Source organism: Coturnix japonica, chromosome 2 (genome assembly GCF_001577835.2).
Source record: "Coturnix japonica isolate 7356 chromosome 2, Coturnix japonica 2.1, whole genome shotgun sequence".
Classification (NCBI taxonomy): Eukaryota; Metazoa; Chordata; class Aves; order Galliformes; family Phasianidae; genus Coturnix; species Coturnix japonica.
Genome location: NC_029517.1, coordinates 92,117,341 through 92,139,572, shown reverse-complemented (window position 1 = coordinate 92,139,572; position 22,232 = coordinate 92,117,341). Strand labels below are relative to the sequence as shown.

Sequence of the window (22,232 nt, the reverse complement as noted above, 5' to 3'; positions counted from 1 at the left end):
TGCTTCTCACAAGGAATAACCGCTGAGCAGAAGAAGGTGGACAAAATGCAAACTAGTGCAAATCAACCACTGTGTGTACTTTCACTATATGAATTCATGATGCTTACAGCTTCCCACATACTTTGTGGCTTCCCATATGTTAAATAAGCACTGATTCCCTCCTTGAAAAATGGAAAGAAAAGTTACCTGCTCTTCTTTGTTGTTTATGATAACCAAGCGCGATGCCTTCTCTTCACAGAATAACTTCGCCTCTTCAAAAATTTCTCTTTCAATTGAAAAGTAGTAGCATTTTTCTGTGTAGTTCTTCCAATGAGGAGAACAACCTGTGATGTGATTGTTTTTTGCGTGAAACCAATTACTCTTAAATCAATGAGCCAACAGTAACTTTCTGCATAGGGCCAATAGTTAGGGGAGTATCCCACACCCATCTACAATGCACTGCCATCTAATATATTTAGATACACTTTGGGAATTTATTTACGAAAATCCTGACTGTGAAATCAAGGTTAAACTGTGAGGCCAACTGGACCATTTATTCCATGTACAACTTATGATTTTTCCTGTAGCTGTAAACAATAAATTGAACAAGTTTCAGATCCTAAGTAGGAAGACTAAGGTACAGCTTCACTTGACAGGGGTCTTCATGATTAACCTCGGTGACTGAGATGTAGCAGAGGTTGTGTGAACCAGTAACTCTGGTGAACACCCTTCACTAGGTATATTTTATCACAATAAAAGATGCACGTGTTTTGATAGCTTACCGTTAGCCTCAGGCACTGATGTAGGTTCGCTCTGTAGTGCCATTGGCATCCCTGGACCTGGTGGTCCCGGTGGGCCAGGTGGGCCCTTTGGACCAGGCAGCCCAGGGACTCCAGGTAGCCCAGGTAGTCCTCGAGGTCCTGGTACGCCTGGCTCTCCCACAGTTCCTTGCAGGCCTTGAAATCCTGGTGGGCCTTGTGGCCCCGGTGGGCCATCTTTGCCTTGTGGCCCTGGTGGCCCTGGGTCTCCGCTTGGTCCAGGAAGACCCGTTTTACCAGGAGAACCTCTCTGACCTTTGGAGCCTGGTGATCCTCTTGAGCCTTTCCCTCCTTTCTCTCCTGGTGGCCCAATAGGTCCAGGTGGGCCCTTTTCACCTGCAGGTCCTGGTGGTCCAGGTTCTCCTTTCTCTCCTTTTTGTCCTTTTAGGCCAGCAGGGCCAAGAGGACCTTGAGGGCCTCTATCACCTTTAGGTCCCCTTGGACCAGGAGGGCCTGAAACAATGTAAGCATTCAAAGTGGGAATACAGACAGAAAACAAACAAAAAGCCGACCCAGGGTCCTTCTTTAATATATCTTGGACCAGTGATCGTAGCATCATAGAATCATAGAATCACCAAGGTTGGAAAAGACCTAAAAGATCATCCTGTCCAACCATTCACCTATTACTAATAGCTCCCACTAAATCATGTCCCTCAACACAACATCCAGTGATGCTGGAAACCAGGCTAACAGCTACTTGTGGCTCTGCTTGTAAAAGTAAGTCTCCTCAGGCTCTACACACCATTTTTTTTTTCTGAGCTTCCATGAAATATAAAATTGAGAAGAAAACCATCTGATGCATCTTGTCTTATGAGCTGGACAGTACTATGATGCCTGAGGTGACCAGTTGAGGTCAGCAAGACATGGTCTGTGCTGGTTATGCATGCAGTACTGCATGTTGACTCTCCCATTCTCCTATTCTGCCATTCTTTCTTTTCCTTCCAGCAACACATCTCCTCTCTTAGGTTACTGGGCTGCTTTTCTTGCAGTGCTGTTTCTTACTCCATCAATAATGGGTTGTCAAAGAGACCAAAAAGATGGATGATGTGCAATAGGCCAACAAAGGGAAAGGTCTGTTATATTCCCTAGCTGGTAGGTTATAAAAGGAAACGGAACAATACTCGTGATAGGAAGTGATGATGTTGTGGCAGTTTTCCATATATAAATAGCTAAGTAATTTTGGATTCAAATTATTTGATCATGGGTGATCAAATATTTTGCCTACATGTATTTTTTCAACATGATTTAAACTCCTTCAGACATGAATTACTCAGCTAGGTTAATTTAGGCCTGTATGAAAGGTTACTGACTTGTAATCTTGGCTCTAAACCAGACTTAGTCTATTTGGAACATTTAATTTTTACTTGTGATTAGAGTTTTAGGCCTGGCTGGTTCCCATCTGGTTGGCAATACGAGTGTTCTTTTCATTTGACTGGGAGAAACCTCCTAAACTTGATGCTATTTATTCCTGGAGAAAACAAAATATTCCAGGATTAAACACTAAGCAAAGTAGGATGTATCCTGGCGGACTAACAACTGGCTTAAAGTAAAATATTAACTTGTTTTTCAGTTAGGGTGGACCTTTCTGGGAACAGTCCAACATATATTTTTTAGCCATTTCCTCCTTAGCAGGGATTGGTTTCTTGAGGTTCCACACCTTCACTAACTTATTTTAGAAACTAAATCAAAAGCAGATCCAGGCAGTCACTCAGAGTAAAATCTGCTAAGTCAGAACCTTCTTTCATAACATCCCCATTCGAGGTATGTAAAGAAGGCGTAGGAAAATTAGTAAGGAAAACTCAAGCTACATTTACACTTCCAAAGCTTAGGATTATATAATGGAAAACTCCCAAACTGTGTACCAGCATGCATTAACTAACACAGAAATAAAGTACTGCAAATAGGAATTCATCACAATCCCTTACAAGCTTCACTAGAGAACCTACGTACCTTGTAGGATAGTGAAGTTCTTGATGAGCTGTCCGTGTTTGGAATCTACCAGCTTCATTTCTTCCATGATTACTGACAAATTGGCAACTTCAACATCTAACCGTGACCTCATCAAATCCTGTTGCATCTTGAGTGATGCAGAGTCTAAACGAATATTGGCTAGTGTGCTGTTCATAAAAATCAGCTCATCTGAATGTTTACTTAAGGTGTCTGTACAAGTTGTCCTGACCTCATTGAGATTGCTAGTCAATGTCCGTAGATGATGAGCAGTGTAGCTGATGTTGCTAATTATATTGACTATATCAGTCTCAAAGACCTGGAACCTCTCTTCTAGTTGGTTGAATTTGACAGAAGTTCTGTTTTCATATTCTTTATGCTGTTCCTGGAGATCCTTCAGATTTTGTTCGTTGGCTTGGGCAATTGTGGTGATATTCTCCATCTGCCCACTGAAGGAACTGAGCTGATTGTTCATGTCTTCAAGTGTATCATTATTAGCTTTTGCTAACGCCGAGTTGTTGGCTGCCAAAGTCTGTAAATTTTGTACTTTTTCCTTAAGCCAGTCAGTGTCCTTCCGGGCTTGAAGGACAACCTGCTGCAGGTTTTGAAAATCATTCTTAATTCTTAGAATAGCCAAACTTGTATCTTCCATTGACTTCTGCAGGACACTGATAAGATTTCTCTGCTGTATTTGTGTCAAGTTTAAGTTGTTAAGGTTCATGATGACCACATTATGAGAATGCACTTGGTTTTGCAGATTTGTTTGGATATTACTTGTGTCTTGTTGAAGATTGTTTATATAGCCAGTATATGCCTGAAGAGTCTTATTGACGCTGATGATCATGAAGGAGTTACTATCTAAGGCACTTCTCATTTGGCTCTGTCTATCATCTAGTACATTTCCAGATTCTTGGAGCTTCTCCAGTGTATCTTTGTTTCTGGTAGTTTTCTCTGCAATATCATGAAGCTGCTGACGAAGAGCCAGAATGTCAGATCTGAAGCTAGACAGTTCAGTGTTAGTATTCAAGGCTTTCTGTCCAGCTTGGTCATCTGTTGCATAGACAAAAATGTTAATGAAAGAGTTTAACATGAGGTTTTTAAAAACAAACTATTAAAAATTACAGTATATTTTAGGTACAGTATGGCTGCCAAAATGTTTTGTCAGTAGGATTTCTTCAGTATCTTCTCCAGACAGGAGAAATTACTAAACAAAATTTTGTCACCGGACAGAGTAGAAATATGAAAGACGAAGACTTTGTATCTTGCTGAGGAGAAAGAAAGGGTGAAAACCTGCCATTACAAACTATGATGAATACACTCACAAGTACTGCTTCTATTTTGAATGAAAACTGGATGGTAGAAAGTATTCAAAACACTGAATAGGTAACAGAAAATTTATGCTTTGAAGCTACAGCTGGCTTTTGCTGAAAGCTCAGAGGTAGATTCTACCAGTTCATATTTTCTTCCTCCTTTTTCTGGCAGGTGGAATATTGTCATTGTGATTTAGTACAAATAGTTCTGTATTTTTAAATCTTGGTTTTAGTTTTAAAATGGTTATAATACCAATTTTAAAACAATCTGGATAAAGACAAAAGCTTTGCCATCAGGCTATTGTAGACACGACAGGATACATTTATTTATTTTTCTCTTGAACGTACCACTGCTGCTTCTAGTGACATTTCTTTTTCTTTTATTGTTTCTTCATGTCATGAGTTTCAGGAAAGCAAAACCATAACCATTAAGGAACATCTCAGCTTTTGCTTGCACTGCTCTACAGTATACTTCTGGGACCTTGTTTGAGTGTAATTAAACTTTTGAGGCTGCACAGTCCATCATCCAGGACAAAGAAACTAAAGAAATAAGCAGTTAACACTCACTTTGAGGGAATATTCCTTTTCTTGACCTCAATCACTTCCTTCTGCTATATGCAGTCCATATATTTTTGTCCCACTGAAGTATAACTATGTTTGTGAATTATGCAGCCTGAAGTCCATCACTTCAGATGACTCAAAGAGGGGGTCGGATGGTTTTCATAAGCTACAGTGAATATGGCTCTGTAAGGAGCTTTCTTCTTATGCGTTTCAATGAGTCATGATGGCGTACAGTGAGGGTGACTTGTGAGAGAAACTTCAGCCCACAGTGTTTATGGAACCTTTTATGGATGGACACTGTTCTAAGCACAGTTCCTCTCCTTGGCATTTCTCTCATTTCAGGACCTTCTCAGCTCTGACTGTATGTATGTTTACCTCTCAGCTATAGCTCAATATGTGCTTCTCACATGGTTCTAACAAGTGTCAGGTCCACAAAAGCTGAACTGTGAAGGTCTGTCTTTCATTCACCACATCTAACCCTACAACAGTCCTTTTACCTTTACTCTACTCACACACACACTGCCCTGTAACTGTTTTTACTTCCTCCATCATACACTCACTTAAATGGGAACTGATGGTCTGAGCATCTCATTGGCCACCCATCCAGTAGCATGTGAAAATACGTGATCACGAACCAAATAAAAAATGCTCCATGCTGTCAATTTAATCAGCAGAGTAACATGAGAGACTGCATGTGCTTTAAGGTGTAGCGCTTATACCTACACGTGTCAGCAAAAGTACATGCCACATGCCACATGCCCATGTTGCTGAACTAAATGTAGTGTGCAAATACTTCAGAATACAGCTTGTGTAGCTTGTGGCGGAAAAGAGCTGAAAACATCATGCTGCAAGCTAGTTACTTTCCCAAGGAATACAAATCTCAATATAATGTTTGTGAAGTGAAATACACTGAAAAGTCATGATAAAAAGGGGGTTTGCTTGCATGTAGATTACCTAGTTTCTTCAGGTCACTCTCCACCTCTGTGAGCTTTTCTGTATATCTTCTATGGGACGTTTCCAGGCCACCTGTCACATTGTCCATTTTTTCTACAACTAGGGAAAAGAAAACAGCATGTTAAGGAAAGAAGAAAAAGTGAAATTATGAAGTCTAGTAAACTAAAAAACAAACCAAAAGAACATTACTAGCATCAAACTTGAAAAAAAAGCATTAAAACTGCCTTGCTTGCCACTACACTCAGCAATTCTATTGTGAAGCAACGACAGGATGAACTCAGAACACTTCCAGTTCCTCACTCTGCCAACAGTTCCCACACATTTCTTTCCTCAGAGGCAACCTCCCTTATGAATAAAGAAATCCCTCTTTGTGAGTTTTCCTCATGAACCAAGTCCTTGTCTTTTCACAGTACTTCCACGCTACAAGCGCAGTGCTTTTTGGTAGACAGGTTGCTAAAAGCTCATATGGCTCATACACGTGAGAGAAGACTTCCTTTTATTTCACCATGGTCCACTGAGCCATTACTCCTTGAAGAGACCTTTTTTTTTTTCCTTTCTTTTTTTTCCCCTGAGCCTTTTAATCATTAAAAAAGAAATGAATCCTGGCTAGCAAGCTCTGGTCTGACAAAGCAGTTTGAAGATGCATTTATTAAACACTTCTTGAAATCAACATTTTTGAAATCAACATTTAAATGTGTTAATAACAGCACAGATCACTCAAAATGTTCTCAAAATTGTTCTGACTTGTTAAGATTGAAATGGTGGCCAGTCAGCAAGTGCAGCTTTATGGCTTCTTTTGATGTGTTTTTTTACTTGGTAACGTCTGAGTCATTTTCTTGTCACTGAGACAATTTGATGATTTGATTGAGTTGACGTGGAAATGGAAAAAGAGCAACAAAACAAAGAGTGGCTTCTAGTGACGGAAGTCTGTACTTGATGAAGCAACCAGGAAAATGTTTGCCAGACGGGGAGCTGTCTTCAGCTTCCATGGCAAATCTACTTGAATGTGCTTCAGCATTCAAACAGCAACCATGGGCAGAAATTTTGTTCTCATCACCTGACTATCTGGTCCTAAGATTACACTGGGAGCAGAACATATCTGCATGAATCCTTGGAGAGGCTGCATGAGGCATTGTGCCAGTCCCCTATTCAAATAGGAGAAATAATGTTTTTCCCATGCCTTTAGAAAGGAAACCCAACTCTTCAGGCCTGTGCTGGGTTGAAGATACCAACCAGCTTTTTCTGTCTGTGAGATGATCTGCATCCACAAAGTAGCCTCATAAAAGTCATCGCTATGTAAAGAATTGTTTTTCACCAGGAATGGAAATTTAGGGCATATTTTGCTATTTTGAGCAACCACAACTAGACCTTTGAAGTGCAGTCCACCAAGTGCTCCTTCTTCATTAACTTTTCCCCTTGTTTTTCTTTCTATGGGCACCACAGATACACAGAAGTTTTAATGCTTTCCAAAAAATCAACACACAAACAGCAGACCAAGATCATCTCTGATGTCACATGGAGGTGAGTGGAGCTGCAACAGTGGAAAAGATCTCAAGATTTTCAAAGTGACCAGACATCCCTTGGTGAATAACCTTCCTACTCCTACAGCTGTTGTGAGCCTGTTGAAAACGAATGTATAACAACAATAATGAAAAGGAAAACGTAGTTTTGCAGTTTGAGTGATTGACAGTCTGTATTTCAGATCTGAAGTCTGTAAACCTCAGACTTTATGCTGCTCTGTAACAGCAAGAATATTGAATGAATGATATCTAACACTGGAAACTAATATTACAGTATTCCCCTGAAGAGTTTAAAGCAAATGAAGATGGTAGAACACTATCAATATGTAGAAGCCTGAGATTGGATGGAATTGCAGATGCAACAGCATATGGTATTTTCATTACCAAACTAAAAATAAAAATAAATAAATAATTTTTAAAAGCCCATACTGAAAAGACTGAAGGTGGTCTGTAGCTATGAATATTCTTTGTGTAGAACACCCCAAGCATTCAATGAAGCAGCCATTTAATGAGAGGTCTTACTTACAATTTCCTTGATTTTTGTTCTATTTCCCCTTACAGGATGTTAGCACAGCAGTGTGAAGTGTGGATGAAGACAGAAAAGCCAAGGCTAAAAAGGCAGACTGACCCTGATGCGCCTTATGAAGGTCATTCTGCTGCTTTCCAACAGTCTGCTGCTCTCAAAAAATGCAAAGTTTGTCTGTGACTTGAGCTTCCCTTTGGACCAGATCATCTTAACACTCAACTTGGTGAGTTATCTCTGCACTGTGATATTAAATTTCTGACAAGGTCACTGTGAAAAGTTTAGCAAAGGTCCTTCAAATGAAGCCAAATGTTCAAGTGGTTTTTGACCAGGACAGTGAAGAGCGTCTGTACCTGACCTACTCTCTGTTTCAGCCTCAGTCAAGAAGCAGGGAGAAAACGTACCCTGTCAACAGGGTGTGTTGGTCTTGGTAACAGTAGGGAGAAGCTGGGAGACAGGAAAAGCAAGCAGGTGAAAGTCATGGTGGTCATTAGTCAAGAATATATGTAAAATGACTGATCAGCAACTGAGAACTAAGTTCAAACTGAGTGCATGAGCTTCCCTTATTGGACCAAATTGCAGAATGACTGTTCACCTTTAATAGGCTAATTTGGCAATGCCAAGTGCCAGAAATTCCACTGCTTTGTATTTTTGCATTTTATTTATAAAAGCATATTTTAAAATCACAGCTTGCTTTATTAATGTTTTTAAACAACTATTGCATCTTTCTTCCAAAAGTAGTAGTAAACTCAGCTTGTTATTCCTCCACGGCCTCAATATTTAATTCATGTTTTGGTTTCAGGTTTCTCCAAACTACTTTGTAATTTTTACCACCAATTTAGAGGTTTGTTCTGTGTTGACTTTGCCTCCCATTGAGTTGTTTTTTTGCCTGCCATATTTAATTCACTGATTAGTAGTTTTAATGTTTTAAATCACAAAGGGTATCTAAATACTATGTAGGAAATGAAAGTTTTAAAAGTAGTTTTGGGCTTTATAAACATAAACGTGGGAGGCAAATTTAATGGAAACTTAGCTAAGAGACTGGAAGAATCCCTGATGCCAGCAGAATTCCTTCTTTCAGCATAGTACTGCAGTAAAAAGACGAGCCAAACTCCGATGCAGAGGGGAGAGTTCAAGAGCTTTATACAATTTTATTTTAAATTTGGTTTTTCCTTTAAGGCCTAATTCCTTCCCCACTAAGAAAAAATATTGCAGTAATTCCTTTGAATACGTACCATCAACTGGGGGTTTGTTTAATTGCAAATTTTCCCTGCAAGATAGCTCTTTAGGCACTGTGGAGACAAAGCTCTCAAACTGCAGGGTACAAAGGGTGAAATTAATACTTGACATACAGCTACTTACTGCTTGGAGTTTCTGAGAAGACACCTTGGACCGAAAAGGACTTTTCACCAAAGTCCATCTCTTTCTCTTGGAATTCAGGTTGTTACCATTGCCAAGATGTCATAAAGTCAGTGAAGATGTGTATTTTTTCCCCATTTTTGTGGGCAAGGCAATTCTTTAGTCCTGGCCTTGTATAAAAATATGGACGTGACAGGCTAGTTTCAGCTCAGGCAGCACTGACAGTGCAAGGAGCAGGTTTAGAACTGAGTATAGCAAAGAAGGGGCCTCAACCTGGGAGTGAAGCTTGGGGAAGAGACTGTGCTGGAGGCCTGTAGAGAATGAAGCTGGAAAACTGTGGACTGAAATGAGGAAGAGAAACTCCCCAAAAGATATTTTGGACAGTTTCCTTATTGCTATTGCTTCCTGCACATATACAAGCAAATGTTTGCCAAAGCAAGATACAGAGCAGTGGTTCCTCCAACTTGACATGCTCTTTCGGAGGCCAAGTGAGGTCTGATTCTCCTGGTAAGCCCCAGAACTGACAACCATGTAATAAAAAGCTCTTGAGGAAAATTCTACTAAATCCCAGGCATTCAGTGTCTGGGTTATAGACCGGAAAGATCACACCCTTACTTGCCATAAGCAGACATCTGCAGATTTATACCTGAAAAAAGTCCAAGTTTGTCCTCCCCTAATCAGCATAAACAGTCTTAAGAGATCAAAAATCCTGCAAAGACTTTTTTGTCTCAGAATCTTACTTTCAGAAACCACTTACACATTCTTCAGGAGAACATCTGAGTAAGTATGTATGTATATACTACTTTTTTTTTCTACATTTGCCTGCTTTACAGTGAAAAAAGAATATCTCTGTTCTGATAGAATACCCTTCGCATTCTCTCTTCTCCCTTGTTAAATCTTCCATCTATAGCAAGCAGTTTCAATTTTCTTCATACTTACAATTCTAGTGAATCCTCTCAAGTAAGTATTTATTCTTTTCTATTTCTACAATTTTCTTTTATTCTTTTCTACAATTTCCTTTATTTTTTCAGTGGCAAAGGACCAGAGATGATGTCAGTTCTGCTAGTAGCACAGCTGCTGGTGGCACAGGATGCGCTGCATGCTAATCATGTGAAGATTTACTCAGCTTCTCGGAGGGTTTATGAAGCTACAACTGAAAGCTGTGCTCAAATAGACTGTTTGAACCTTGCCTGTTTTTCTCCACAAGATGTTAGTGTTCTACTATAATGCTAGGAATAACATTACTCATTTTCATTATCTTACTAGAACCTCACATCCCACTTATTTCACACATCATAGCTGTGACTGCACAAGAAGACATTCACATTGACTCATTCACAACAATATCTAAATGGCTACACTTAATTAGTATACATTAGGTATGGGAATTTTAAGCTGTGCTTTCTAATATACCCACCCTTGGATTTGCAAAAATGAAACTTCCTACATTATTGGGTTACCCAACTGCCAGAATCTTTGAAAGCTTCTAAGCATCTTTGTTCACCAAAGTAATTGTAGATAACTCAATAAACTGGCACCTTCTAATTCAATCTTTCTTCCAAATAATTACTTTTCAAAGTAATTTTGCTTCCTGTGACAAACATTATAATTACCTCTGTAAGACTATTCCTGTCTCTCCCATCAAGAAAGACATTTATTTTGGAAGGGTGCTGATATACAAATGGGCTCAATGAAATTAAGGCTTAACATATTGCAGAGCTCTGAGTCTTCCAGTTAGTACCCTTTCACTGAGGAAGAAAAATCAGTTTGTTTTTCTTTTTCCTCTTTTAAAATTTCTAATCTAATTTCAAAACTTCATAATTGCTTGAAAGTGAAACTCTAAGGCTGAGTTTTTGTTGCTACCACAAACAACACTGAGAAAAGTTTTCATATTCAAGATGAAAACATGATAAACTGCCTATGTAATACACAGAAACCTCCTTGGATGCTTGACTGAAAAAGAAATGTTGCACTTGATGCACGCTTACCTTTGTATCCCAGAATGGCTACGGTAATTGTTAATAGGGCACATAGAATGTATAGTAAGATGATGGAAAACTTCAGTGCCCAGTTATTTTTACACTTGGTACACTGAGTCCCCTCCTGAATACCTGCAAAAGAAAAGATGATGAATTTTAAAACAAGAGCAAAAGACACATTGCCGGTTTCATCTCCGTATTTTCTTTCCTCCATGTTCTAACAAACAAAATATGTATGTAAGCAGATGAGAAATGGGTGCCTCTCTGACTATTCTGCCAGCATGGCCTCCATTGTGGAGGTTCCACTGTGGTTAAAGAGTCAGCTTATTGATTCAGTCACTTTGCAGTTTTAGGCTGTGGAAGAGAAGGAGGTTCTGCTTCACTGGCAAAACTGGGGCTTCCCTGGGAGACAGGACCATTTTCTGACTCTGCTAGCAAGTCTGTGGTGAGCTTTGGAAGTCAAATATTTATCAGTGTAGCCTCTGTCATGCATGATATCACAGCAGCTCTTTCTCAGCATTCAGGCAATGTACAGAGACAACAGTCAATACTCCAGTGGAAACCAATACTCCTCTGTTCTTGGTGTGCTCCTCAGGAACAGCTTGAAGGTATTGGAAATGTTGACTAAGATACAAAGAAATTCAGGAGAAAAGTGAGCATGTAAAAATATGCAAACTGGGCCACTGCACTGATCTGAATGGGCTGGATTTATCCCCCCTTCCGATGTGCATTAGGAGGTCAGGATAAATGCAGCTTTCAGTGTCTGACAAAATATGCATTTCTTTGATATTTTACTGTATTTGTGTACTATTAGGGGAGTCCCACAGGAAAGCTTTAAGCTCTAATAAATTCTATGTACCAGATTACTTAACTAATCAAGACTTGTTCTGTAGCTTTTTATGAGCAACTTATATTTCCCCTGAGGCCTAGCCCACAGCTGATTTTACTTTTCTCAGCTCATGACCTTCTGTAGAGTCATTTTTTGTTTTTATTTTATAAGAGAAAAACACAGGCATCTTTCCCTGGGGTCACCAAGGCCTGGTGACCGATGTAGTGCGTTAAGTCAACTATATTTCTCTTTCCAAGAACTGCAGTCTAGTGACTTCCTCAGGCTCACTGTACGAGAAGGAGGGATTACCAAACTGAAGCAACTCAGGAAGAGGATTTATACAAAGTTTATGGCTAGCATATATACTAGCCATGCACAAGACAGAAATGTGCATCTCATAGGTCAACAGGTCAACCTTCTTTTCACATTATCTCATGTTTCCCAGACTTTTCAGCTAGGATGCCACATTCTATTGCTACACGATGCATATAATGCCACAAATTTGGGATACTTTATGTTTAGGCATGAGATCAGTTGGAAATAAGCAGTTCTTTTTTTCAGGAACAGTAAAGGAAAATAAAGATCAAATCCATAACTGGGAAGACTGACAGACAGCAGAGGTACAAAGCCTAGAGAAAGACAAGAAATATATACAAAACACTTGACAGTGACTGCACGTAGGAAAGTATCACTTGATTGCAGTCTCATATTAAGATTACTCATTTTATGCCATGAACTGCTTTCTGTCACTGCATTCCAACTTCCTGGGTAGTGTAATGAGCTGAAATGCTGCTGATGTCACTGGAGGTACTGCAGTCCAGCATCATGTATCAGGTATACTCCAGTACATCACAAAGATCTTGTTTCGTTTGTCTCAGTTCTCTCTATCGCTGGTTCAATAAAACTGCACTTTGGCTTTAAGAACTTTTACTTTCAGCATATTTCAAACAGACATCAGAACACCCGAACAAAAACCAGAGCTTTCCATCCCTCAACAATCCAGCACTGCTGGTATCAATAACATAAACACAGCATACTAACATGATCACATAGATGAGAGCGAGTCCATTAACTAATCTGGACCTGTGCGTAGTATTGCCTGCCGGTGATTCTTGTCTATCAGCTTAAGCCTGTATTTGACTGTCAGCAAACCCCCAGCACTCTCAACGAGTGTTCCCCAGGTACAGGGCTGCAGTGAAGATCTAACAGGGAGATCGAACAGACTCTACTGTCCTCCTTTCACTAGAAATGGGCACAGTGACATCAGAATCATTAAATGTGCTCTTTATTGCAAATACATAGCCCTTAACTCTGCTAGTACCAGCTGGATTTCTAACTTACTAAGCATATAAAAATTACTTAAGATAGAGGTACTCTGAAGGAAACATTTGGGAGACCATTTTGATAGGTTTTTTTCATGCAGTTCTACTGTAGAGGCTATGAGCAAAGATAAAAGCCAGGAATAGAGCCCTCTCTCTATAGTGATGAATAATAACATAATCAGGGCTGCACAACCTCTCCAAGCGAAGAGCCTGGCTTCAACTTGCCCCATTGTTCTTCCCTGCTCCTTGTTTTAGGACCAGTCCCAAAGACTGTTTTGATAGAGGAGAAACATTTAGCCCGTGCTCTAAGGACACTCCTCTTTATTGAAGGGTTGGTCTGAAAAACATGATAGCCAAAGTAGTAGACAAGAAAAGATGGGAGATGATTTCAAATGCTCACTGTGATTGCACAAAATCCATCAAGTTGGCACAAAAGTATACAGGCTTATCACAAAAGCTCAAAGTCAAGTCTTGAAGGAATCCTTGCCTGGGCTTTACTTCAACAAAACTTCTACTTCCAAGAACTGATCACACTTTTGCTCACATGATTGCTTGCTTTCATGGCTCACATATAATGCTGTTCTCTTCCAGTTTACATCTAATCCAGAAAGTCATATAAAACATACAGAGAAAGACCCTACATGGCACATTCCTTCGCTAGAACACATGTAAAACCTGCAAAGCCGGACTCTCAGCTCCAGTCTGTTCTTGGTTTGTTGCTGTTGCTCCTTGTGTAGCATACCCTTCTTGGTGTCCTGTACACGTGGTTTTAATGCTGGTCTGCTCCCAGACATTTGTCACTAACTTCAAAAAACAGGGAGCCAAGGTCACTTCCGCATGATGTGCCTTTCTCACTGTGGATTTGATCAACGTTTAATAAATATCAGATGGGACACGATGTGCCTCGTTTTGCTGGACACATGCTTTTTTTCCATTCCCTTTCCCATCTTATTTTAATAAGAGCTCTGGTTTTTCTATCTCCCTGTTGAGAAGACATCTGGCCAAACAGACAGCGATCCAGTACAAAGAGATCCTGCTGGCCTACTTGCTTTGGGGACTCCCTTCTCTGCAAACCAAGATGGTCACAAAAAAATATGCAAGTGAGACATCCCCCTGTTACCAGGCTTTGTAGTATTTGTTTTTATAGCATCGCATTCCAGCGGCTGAAGACTTTGTTCTCATGCAGGGGGTAGACATCTGCAGATGCCTTTTGTGCTCCAGATAAGCAGAGGTTTTGCTGGGGGATGGGTTGCATTTTTTTGTTGTTGTTGTTCTGTGCTTGTTAATGGGAGACTAAGTATCTTGGCTCTTTGACACAGAGCAGCTACCTTACAAAATGCCTAACTTCTCAACTATATCGCGTGTCAGGAGCATGTCTTTTAACACTTGAGGATGATATGCACACATATTTTCTTGCTGAATAATTCTTTTAAAAGTATTTTCCTCTGTGTCCTTTTCCTGGCACTTGCTGCAGGATCTTAGGTGGCCCCACCATATTTCTGCTAGCATATAAATTTTGACAAAGATGCAAGGTTCCCTTTGTAAGCCTGATAAAAACTGTGCTGATAAGATGATTGAAGAAATGGAGTGCAGGAAACAAAAATATGCACATTAGTTAGGAGGGGTTCTCCCCAGTGTGATTCATTGTGAAGAGATAACATCCCTTCCAGTTCGGAAGGAAGACGACAAGTCTGGTTTGCATCCTTCAAATGATATGTTTTTCCAGGATAATGTTTTTGAAACTGATGAGTAGTAGATCTAATAGCTATATTTAAGGGGCTGGAATAAACTACTAAGACAACATGTAGGTAGGAATCAAGCCTTGACTGGTATTTAACCACACAGCAGCCTCCCAGTGGGTGCTGAGATCACCAGCAAAAGGAGGCGATCCCATGAAGGACCTATATCTGGGTGAAGCCCATAAAAAAAAATCTGTAAGCACCAAAATGTACACATCCAAGTGCAAAATGTATGTATGTATATGTATGTGTGTGGATGTATATATACATATATAAAATCAGCAATATTAGGGATTAGAAAAGTAAACCTATCTTACAGGACCATGAGGATTTTCTAATTCTGGCATATATGAGTGAACACATACACACACATATACACATATGTTCGTGTAAAAGCATATATGAGTGTATATGTTTTTTAGAAAGAAGCACTTGTATTGACCCCAGAATCAGAATACTGTATCAGCACACTCAAATCAAAACAGACAAACTGATGCTAATAATACATCTCATACTGTTCTGAGATTACTGAGTGTGGCCAGACACAAAACTCAGTCCGAGGTCTGTCAATTTTTTCCTGTGTGGTTTTGCAGGTTATTAACCTACCCCTTGCGGAAACAGTCCCTGTGATCCTCCACGAATGGTTTAGCTCAGCCAGCAAAACTGATGAATTGATGTCTCCGTATGACCTCAGAAAACAATCATTCTTTATAAAGGTTATAAAAGGCAAAAACTCAGAGTGGTTCATGCTCAGCTCTGGCTGGGGCCGTGGGTACCAGCCTTTCTTCTGCATCCACAGGCTTGGTGATGGCAATGGTCACGCTAGGTCAGGGGATGTGATGCCTTTTGGGTGGGTAGGTGGGAGCAGCCTGCTTAACTCCATGCTCAGATTTTTACTGTGCCACTGTTAAGAATACTCAACACAAACATGCTGTCATTTGTGCTGGAGTTCAGTAGTTTTGCTCCCAATTATTATTTTTTTTAATGCAAGCTTTGTTTATTTTGGAAAGGTTTCTGGTTATTTACAAGGAAGCAATCAAAGCAGCTAAACCCGCAATCTTAGCGGTGGTTATGTACTCACCTCGCTTGTGCCAGCTTTCCTGCACCAGGTGGAAAATCATGAAACATGGCAGCAAGGCACTTGATATTACATGTAAACACTGCAAGACACAGTGCTTCTTTCTTCATAAATTAGTGAATAAACAGACCAACCCCAACCCACTCTGTCCTCACAAGGTTCTGCAGGGTCCTGCACAACCTGATCGCCCCATCACACAGTTGACAGCTTGTCTGAATGACCTCTGGAGAAGAAAGAAGCACAGCTTCTCTTGGTCACTTCAGAAAACCATCACCAGTGATAATATGCAGATTGTAGCCTGAAATTCTTCAGGCAAGAGAGGAAAAGTTTTCTCTATGAGGCTGAATCTGTTAGAGGCAGTGTCTGCTTCCCATAAATCCATAATTCCACATCTGACATAATGAAGAGTCTCAGAGGGCCAACGCTATTATCTCTGGAAAGCTTTCAGCCTAAGAAATACTATATTCTATGTAATGTACACAAAGCCTTTCATTACAGGAGGGAAGAACCCTCATTTTCAGCCCAACCATCATCTCTCACTTATTTATATAACCCAGCCAGCATTTTCTCTCTGGCTTTGTTCTCCTTCACAGCAGACCAGAGATTCACAACGAATTGTCAAAAATCCTAATTATACACTTCAACAACCATCACCATTTAATTACATACTATCACCAAACAACATCCTACTGTGATTAAACATCAAATATCTTAACTGAAAGGATACAAAAAAGCTCAGCCACAACACAGGATGAGCAAAGACTGCTGAGTATCTGAACTGTATGTTGCACAAACATTGTGAGCAGAACTGAAGAACTGGCATGGTTGCATTTAACAAAAATCACAGATATGCAGTAGTTTAAGGTCCAGCCATAGCAACGTGGTATATCACACTACCAAAGGATCCAACATCCCATAGGCTATTAGATTTAAAGACATGTCTAGAGCTTAACTCAAACCAGAACAAAAAGACAGTAAGTGCTGCTGCTTTCAAACTACTGTCTGAAACTAGAGAGATGTGTCTGCCCTCAGTTAATGAAACTCTAGAAGGGGATCACTCAGTGCCTGTCTCTGGAACTAAACCCAAAAATCCAATTAAGCAGTTCAGAAGATGACAGAGTTAATTAAAACTAGACTGAACAAAGCCATAGCAAAGTCACAGAAGAGATCTGTCCTTAAGACCGAAGGCATTTAACCAGATGATAAAGTAATGCCACTTCTGCCTACGACTGGTCCCTCTGTTCTTAAGTAAGCAAAGTGCTTTGTGAAAATGTAGCTCCTAATTAAGGTGGTATAATTTGGTGATTAATACACATATTCAGCTTGATTCAAATTGCATTAGGCTGGAAGGAAGAAAAAGTTAACAGACTAAGTATATATTTTTCTTAACATTCCCTATTTTTATAATGCAGGATTTAGGCATCATTGACCCTAGTTATGACGTTACATCAACTGTTAGGTAAAGAAATACTAACACTGACTTGAGGCTGTTAAGATGCAGTTCTTTAAGAGGGCAACACAGTCTCAGTTGAGGCTGCAAGTGTGGTTTGTCCCTATGCTGCCAGCCCTGACACCTGTACTGTAGAAGGACTTGCTGGGGAAATGGTGAGGTCAGCCAAGGCACAGGTGTGAAACCCATTCACTTTACAGGGAGTATCCACTGTGGGTTTTATTAACTTCTTCTTCAACTTTTAACATCATTTTGAGGGCAATGATAAAACGTGATGGGTTGGATCACATTTTTACAGACCAAAGAAGAGCTTCACTGATGCTGCCACATATACTATTCCAGCTATTTGTAAAAATTAAGCTTGTTATGTGCTGGCATAAGTCAAATGGGAATACTCATCTGCTCCGTGGAAGTGTCTGAGTATGCACGCTTGCACACGTGCATTTCTAATGCCGCTGTAGCAGGCTGTGCACTTAAGTGCATTATAAAATTCCACGTCTCCATAAAGCATGCTTTCAAATTCTTGCAACAAATACAAATCTGAACCAGTTTTCATTGGGATGGAGGAAGCCCAGTGGATGTCCTTCTCATTCATCATGTTTTCTTTTTTTTCTCATCTGCTCTACCTAGTGGGGCAGAATGAAATAAAGCTTCAATTGTGTTTGATGTCAAGAAAGTATTTCTCTTTTTCCATTACGGAAAAACACAGAGTGCTATTTTCGATGAGGTTTTTGGGATGGAAAAACAATTACCTGTGCGCTATGAACAAGTGTTTCCAACTTAAGGTGGGAAAGCAAAAGTTTGAGAAAGTTATTAAGACTGTGATTAGTTATCATTAAAATTCAGTAACATCTGCATCTATGGGCCTTTTACACATACCAGCTGGAATGTTGTGACAAACAGCTGCCATTAAGAGTTTTGGAGAAAGTTAATAAAGATTTGATGCCTCAAGTTGAGATGCAGACCTTGATCCACCCCCCTTTGCTGGCCCTGGCAGTAGGCTTCCTTTGCTTTCATTAGGAAGTATCCTCTAATACAAGAGCTGCCTCTTTCCAGCTGAGAAGTCAGTCTGGAGAAATTTAGAAGGCTTGTTTTCAGATGAAAAAAGGAGGTGAAGATGTTTCTATCACTGCTGGATTTCCCTATTTGGAATTTGGCCAAGTGATTGGATTGGGCCCCAAAAACAGAGGCCATGAACACTCATGGAGGAAAGTGGTTGCAAAAGACACAGCACATCTAGAGAAGCACAGACATACGGACACAGACATGCTCCTCTTGTTTATTTAATTACAGTGAATGTAAATGGCCACTTGTGACTGACCTGGTCTACAAAACACCAAGTCCGCCCAGCTGAGGTATCATTGCTAAACAGAGAAAAAAGGATGCTTGCAGGCACTGCATTGAACACAGTTTGCAGACACAAGTCCACTGACTGCAAATTCACTCTTCATCTCTTGAGGCTATATGTTCAACTACAGGAGAGAAATGATGTCTAGGTGCAAACAGTGCTCCTTTGGAATGATGCCACATGGAGAATCAAGAACACCACATTAAATCACCTCCAAAGGCAAGAGGCTGACAGGGGTAGGATTTATTTTTCACCTCACTGCTCTTATAAAGACGCTATAGGTATCGCTTTTTCTTCAGAAATATTACATGCCTGACAGCAGGGACGATAAATCCTGTTTCCATTTCTAACCTAATCAACCTCCTACAAACAACCTCGGTCTCCACTTCCTTTTCCTGAACGTTATCTATTCAAGAGAGGTTTCCTCCTCTGTTAAGCTAGATTTCTGGGCTAAAATGAAGGACCGTGACCCACTGCAGTTACCACCTTTCAGTGTTGTCATTCTGTTCCCCTTTCCTCCCCCACTCCTGTCTTCTCCACGTCCTGCAGTTTCTCCAGCTCCTGAGCTCTCTTTCTGTCCTGACTCAGACACATCTCATCAGCATCCAATTTCCTGGATAAAAAGCAGACTAAGAGTGCGTACCTCAAACAATCAGAACATTTTCACATAGTTGTGCCAGTGTGCTGTGCAATGTAAGGAGCAACAGCCCTGATAAATGGCGTATTTCCACCTAATACCATGACAGTTGCCATGACTTTTCCCTGCTTAGTGTTCAGCTGCATCTAGAGAAGAAAATTTATTCCATAAATTACTACAACTTTCTGCACAAAGATAGAATCGTGACTGATAAATGCAATTTTTGTTTTCCCTCCTAATAAATCATCATCATCATCATCATACATATACAGTCTTGACAATCTCTGGAAACAGATGAATTAAATCCACTCATGGCAAGTGAGGAAAAGCTATGCTGAATGGCATCCAGAGCACTATAGTCACAGATAAGACAAGCAGCTGTCCAGAAGGACAAGTAACACACTACCGACTTGTGCAGTACCTATCTACTGCCTTCCTACTGTCATAGCAATCAGCACATTAAATAGATGAAAATTACTGAAAATACAGAAATAGGAAAGCTGACAAATCCATTAAAAGCTTTATAACAACGTACCTTGTAACAACAACCCAATTTCTTACACAGCCCCTAACAAACCACTAGTTGTGTTGCTACAGTAACAATAATAATAGCAATAATAATACAATAATCTTCCTGAAACATATACCCCTTGCTGAGCTTGCACAGAAACAAATCTACAATCCTTTGACAAGCACTTTATGAAATCACAGAAAACCAAGTATTTACAAACTGTTTTTAATGAAGCCAGGGATTTTAAGGGTCTCTGGGTCCAGAAAAGCACACAGGGGAGGGTTCTGCTTTCAGGTCATGGACCCTGTGACTCCCACATCCATAGATGGAGTTCTCAAGTATTAACTGGGTGTTTCAGGCTCGTTGCTACGAGTCTTAAATTGAACAGAACAGTTTTCTTATTCCAAAGAATAAAGAAAGAAAGTAGACTTTGCTACAAACTTTATGTGCTTTAATGGCATTTCAATTAAAAGACAAAAGGCGTAACACAACGTGAATTTGGAAGAAAATCTTTTAGACCAGAAGTTGTGAGTAAGACTTGTATTCTTGTATTGGAACTTCTTAAGAAAGGCACAGTTCTATAAATAATGGGGTGGGGGTGGGGGGGCGGGGGGAAGCAATGAAAACCCTAAATCTTAACTTGGTTCTCAATGAAAGCAATCTGAATAGAAAATAATGCTGCCTTTGGAGGGAAACAGCTCAGGTAAGAAGGAAGAAAGGTCCTGAGTGAACTTTGATGATATTTCTGCATTTATTTTTTTTTAACTTGGAAAAGTTATTCTTCCTGAACCTGGTGTCAAAATCTTCCAGACTGCAAACCTAAATAATCATCTTAAAAGTGGCTTATTGCTTTCCAGTGTGTTTTCTAGACTTGCAATTCCATCATATGTTGAACTTGTTAAAGAATGCTGAATTTCTAAAATAACTGCTATAATAATCAAGTTTCCTTATGTTGATATTCCACTTGAAAGCATGAGGAAAACGGTCCCTTTTGATACTTAAGGTGACAGAAAAAGGTGACTCAATGTTAATAAAATTGCACATAACTATGTCAAGCCTGGATTTGTTTCTCAACTCTTATTTTTTGCTGAACTCCAAGATTTATGTTGCTTCAAGCAAAAAATGACTGAAGCAAATTTGGGGTCGATATTTAACTTCAGGGTCAATACCTCCTTTTTCACTCCAAAACAAGTCAATATCTGCTGTTATTTATGCTATACTCTGCAGCTGCTCTTTGGAACTCCAACAGAGAAATACACTGCGCCCTTGACCCATAGCCTTTCAACCTAGTTGTGGAGACACTACAATTTATTTGCCCAATGCAAGTGTCAAATGTTTTCAGCAGATCATTGCACTAAACTCTCATATTCCTTCTCAGTTTCAGCTACAGAAGTGTAATCTCTCTGGATTCCACAGACTGGCACACAATTGCAGGTGCATCACTCAAACCGAGGAGCTGGAAAATGGCTTTTCTTCCATGCCAAACTAAAAGCACAGAACAAAAAAAAGCAAGAAAGCAGCCAAACTGGCAGCTCAGTGGAAAATTCAGATGAAAAAAATAACACATAGCACTATAAAGTATTTAAAGAAAGTCTAATGAGTCCCATCTTAGGCACTAAGTTCATGTACTGTTCTAAGTCTTCTAAATAATAGGCTGAAAAATATTTTTCACACTTCAAAAGCATTTTCTAAAAATACATGTTTCTCAGCAGTTTCATTTGACTTCGGACATTTATTTTTTGTCTGGTTCCTTATACGCCAAGGTACAGCCCAGTATGATTTTTTCCATGGCTTAACTATATACTCCCGAAAAGTGGAGTCGGAAATGTTGAAAGTCATGAACTACAGCTAAAGACTCACATCACAAACAGGACCATGAAAAGCAGAGCTTTCAGCACGATCAGAAACATTAGGATGAATCTGATGGAAGATATATTCTGTTTGTTATGCATCTACCACCTCTCTGGGCAACCTGTGTTAACTGCTCACCACCATTATTGTAAAGAACTTCCTTCTGTCCAGTCTAGAACACCCCTCTTTGAGTTTGTAACCATTTCCACTTGTTCTGTCACAGCAGACCCTGCTAAAGTGTCTATCCCCTTCCTTCTTACAGCTCCCCTTTAGATACTGAAAGGTTGCTATCGGGTATCCTGGAGCTTTCTCTTCTCCAGGCTGATTTGTTATGCAGGTTCTTCTCTCTTCCACTCCTTCTTCTATTGAGAGCTCTATTAAGCAAAAATTAAAGACACTTATGGAAATTTCCTCTAGGTCTTTTGCCAGGATGCATGAGCAAATTCAGGTCAAAATTTTGCTGTACATGGACAGAAGCCAGAGGACAGAAGAGCATTTTATTTCTAATCATTATTTC

At 39.9% G+C, this 22,232-nt stretch overlaps 1 protein-coding gene across 1 annotated transcript in view; it reads right to left on the bottom strand.

Annotated features, from left to right (window-relative positions):
* The window catches only part of COLEC12 (collectin subfamily member 12), an 80,622-nt gene that overhangs the window by 5,550 nt on the left and 52,840 nt on the right, over nt 1–22,232 (bottom strand). The window contains exons 3-7 of the mRNA XM_015855377.2: nt 10,960–11,082; nt 5,570–5,668; nt 2,748–3,794; nt 762–1,250; nt 187–323 (exon numbers count right to left, since the gene is read on the bottom strand). Of these exons, the coding sequence (XP_015710863.1) occupies nt 187–323; nt 762–1,250; nt 2,748–3,794; nt 5,570–5,668; nt 10,960–11,082 (1,895 nt within the window). The remainder of the gene's footprint in view (nt 1–186; nt 324–761; nt 1,251–2,747; nt 3,795–5,569; nt 5,669–10,959; nt 11,083–22,232) is intronic.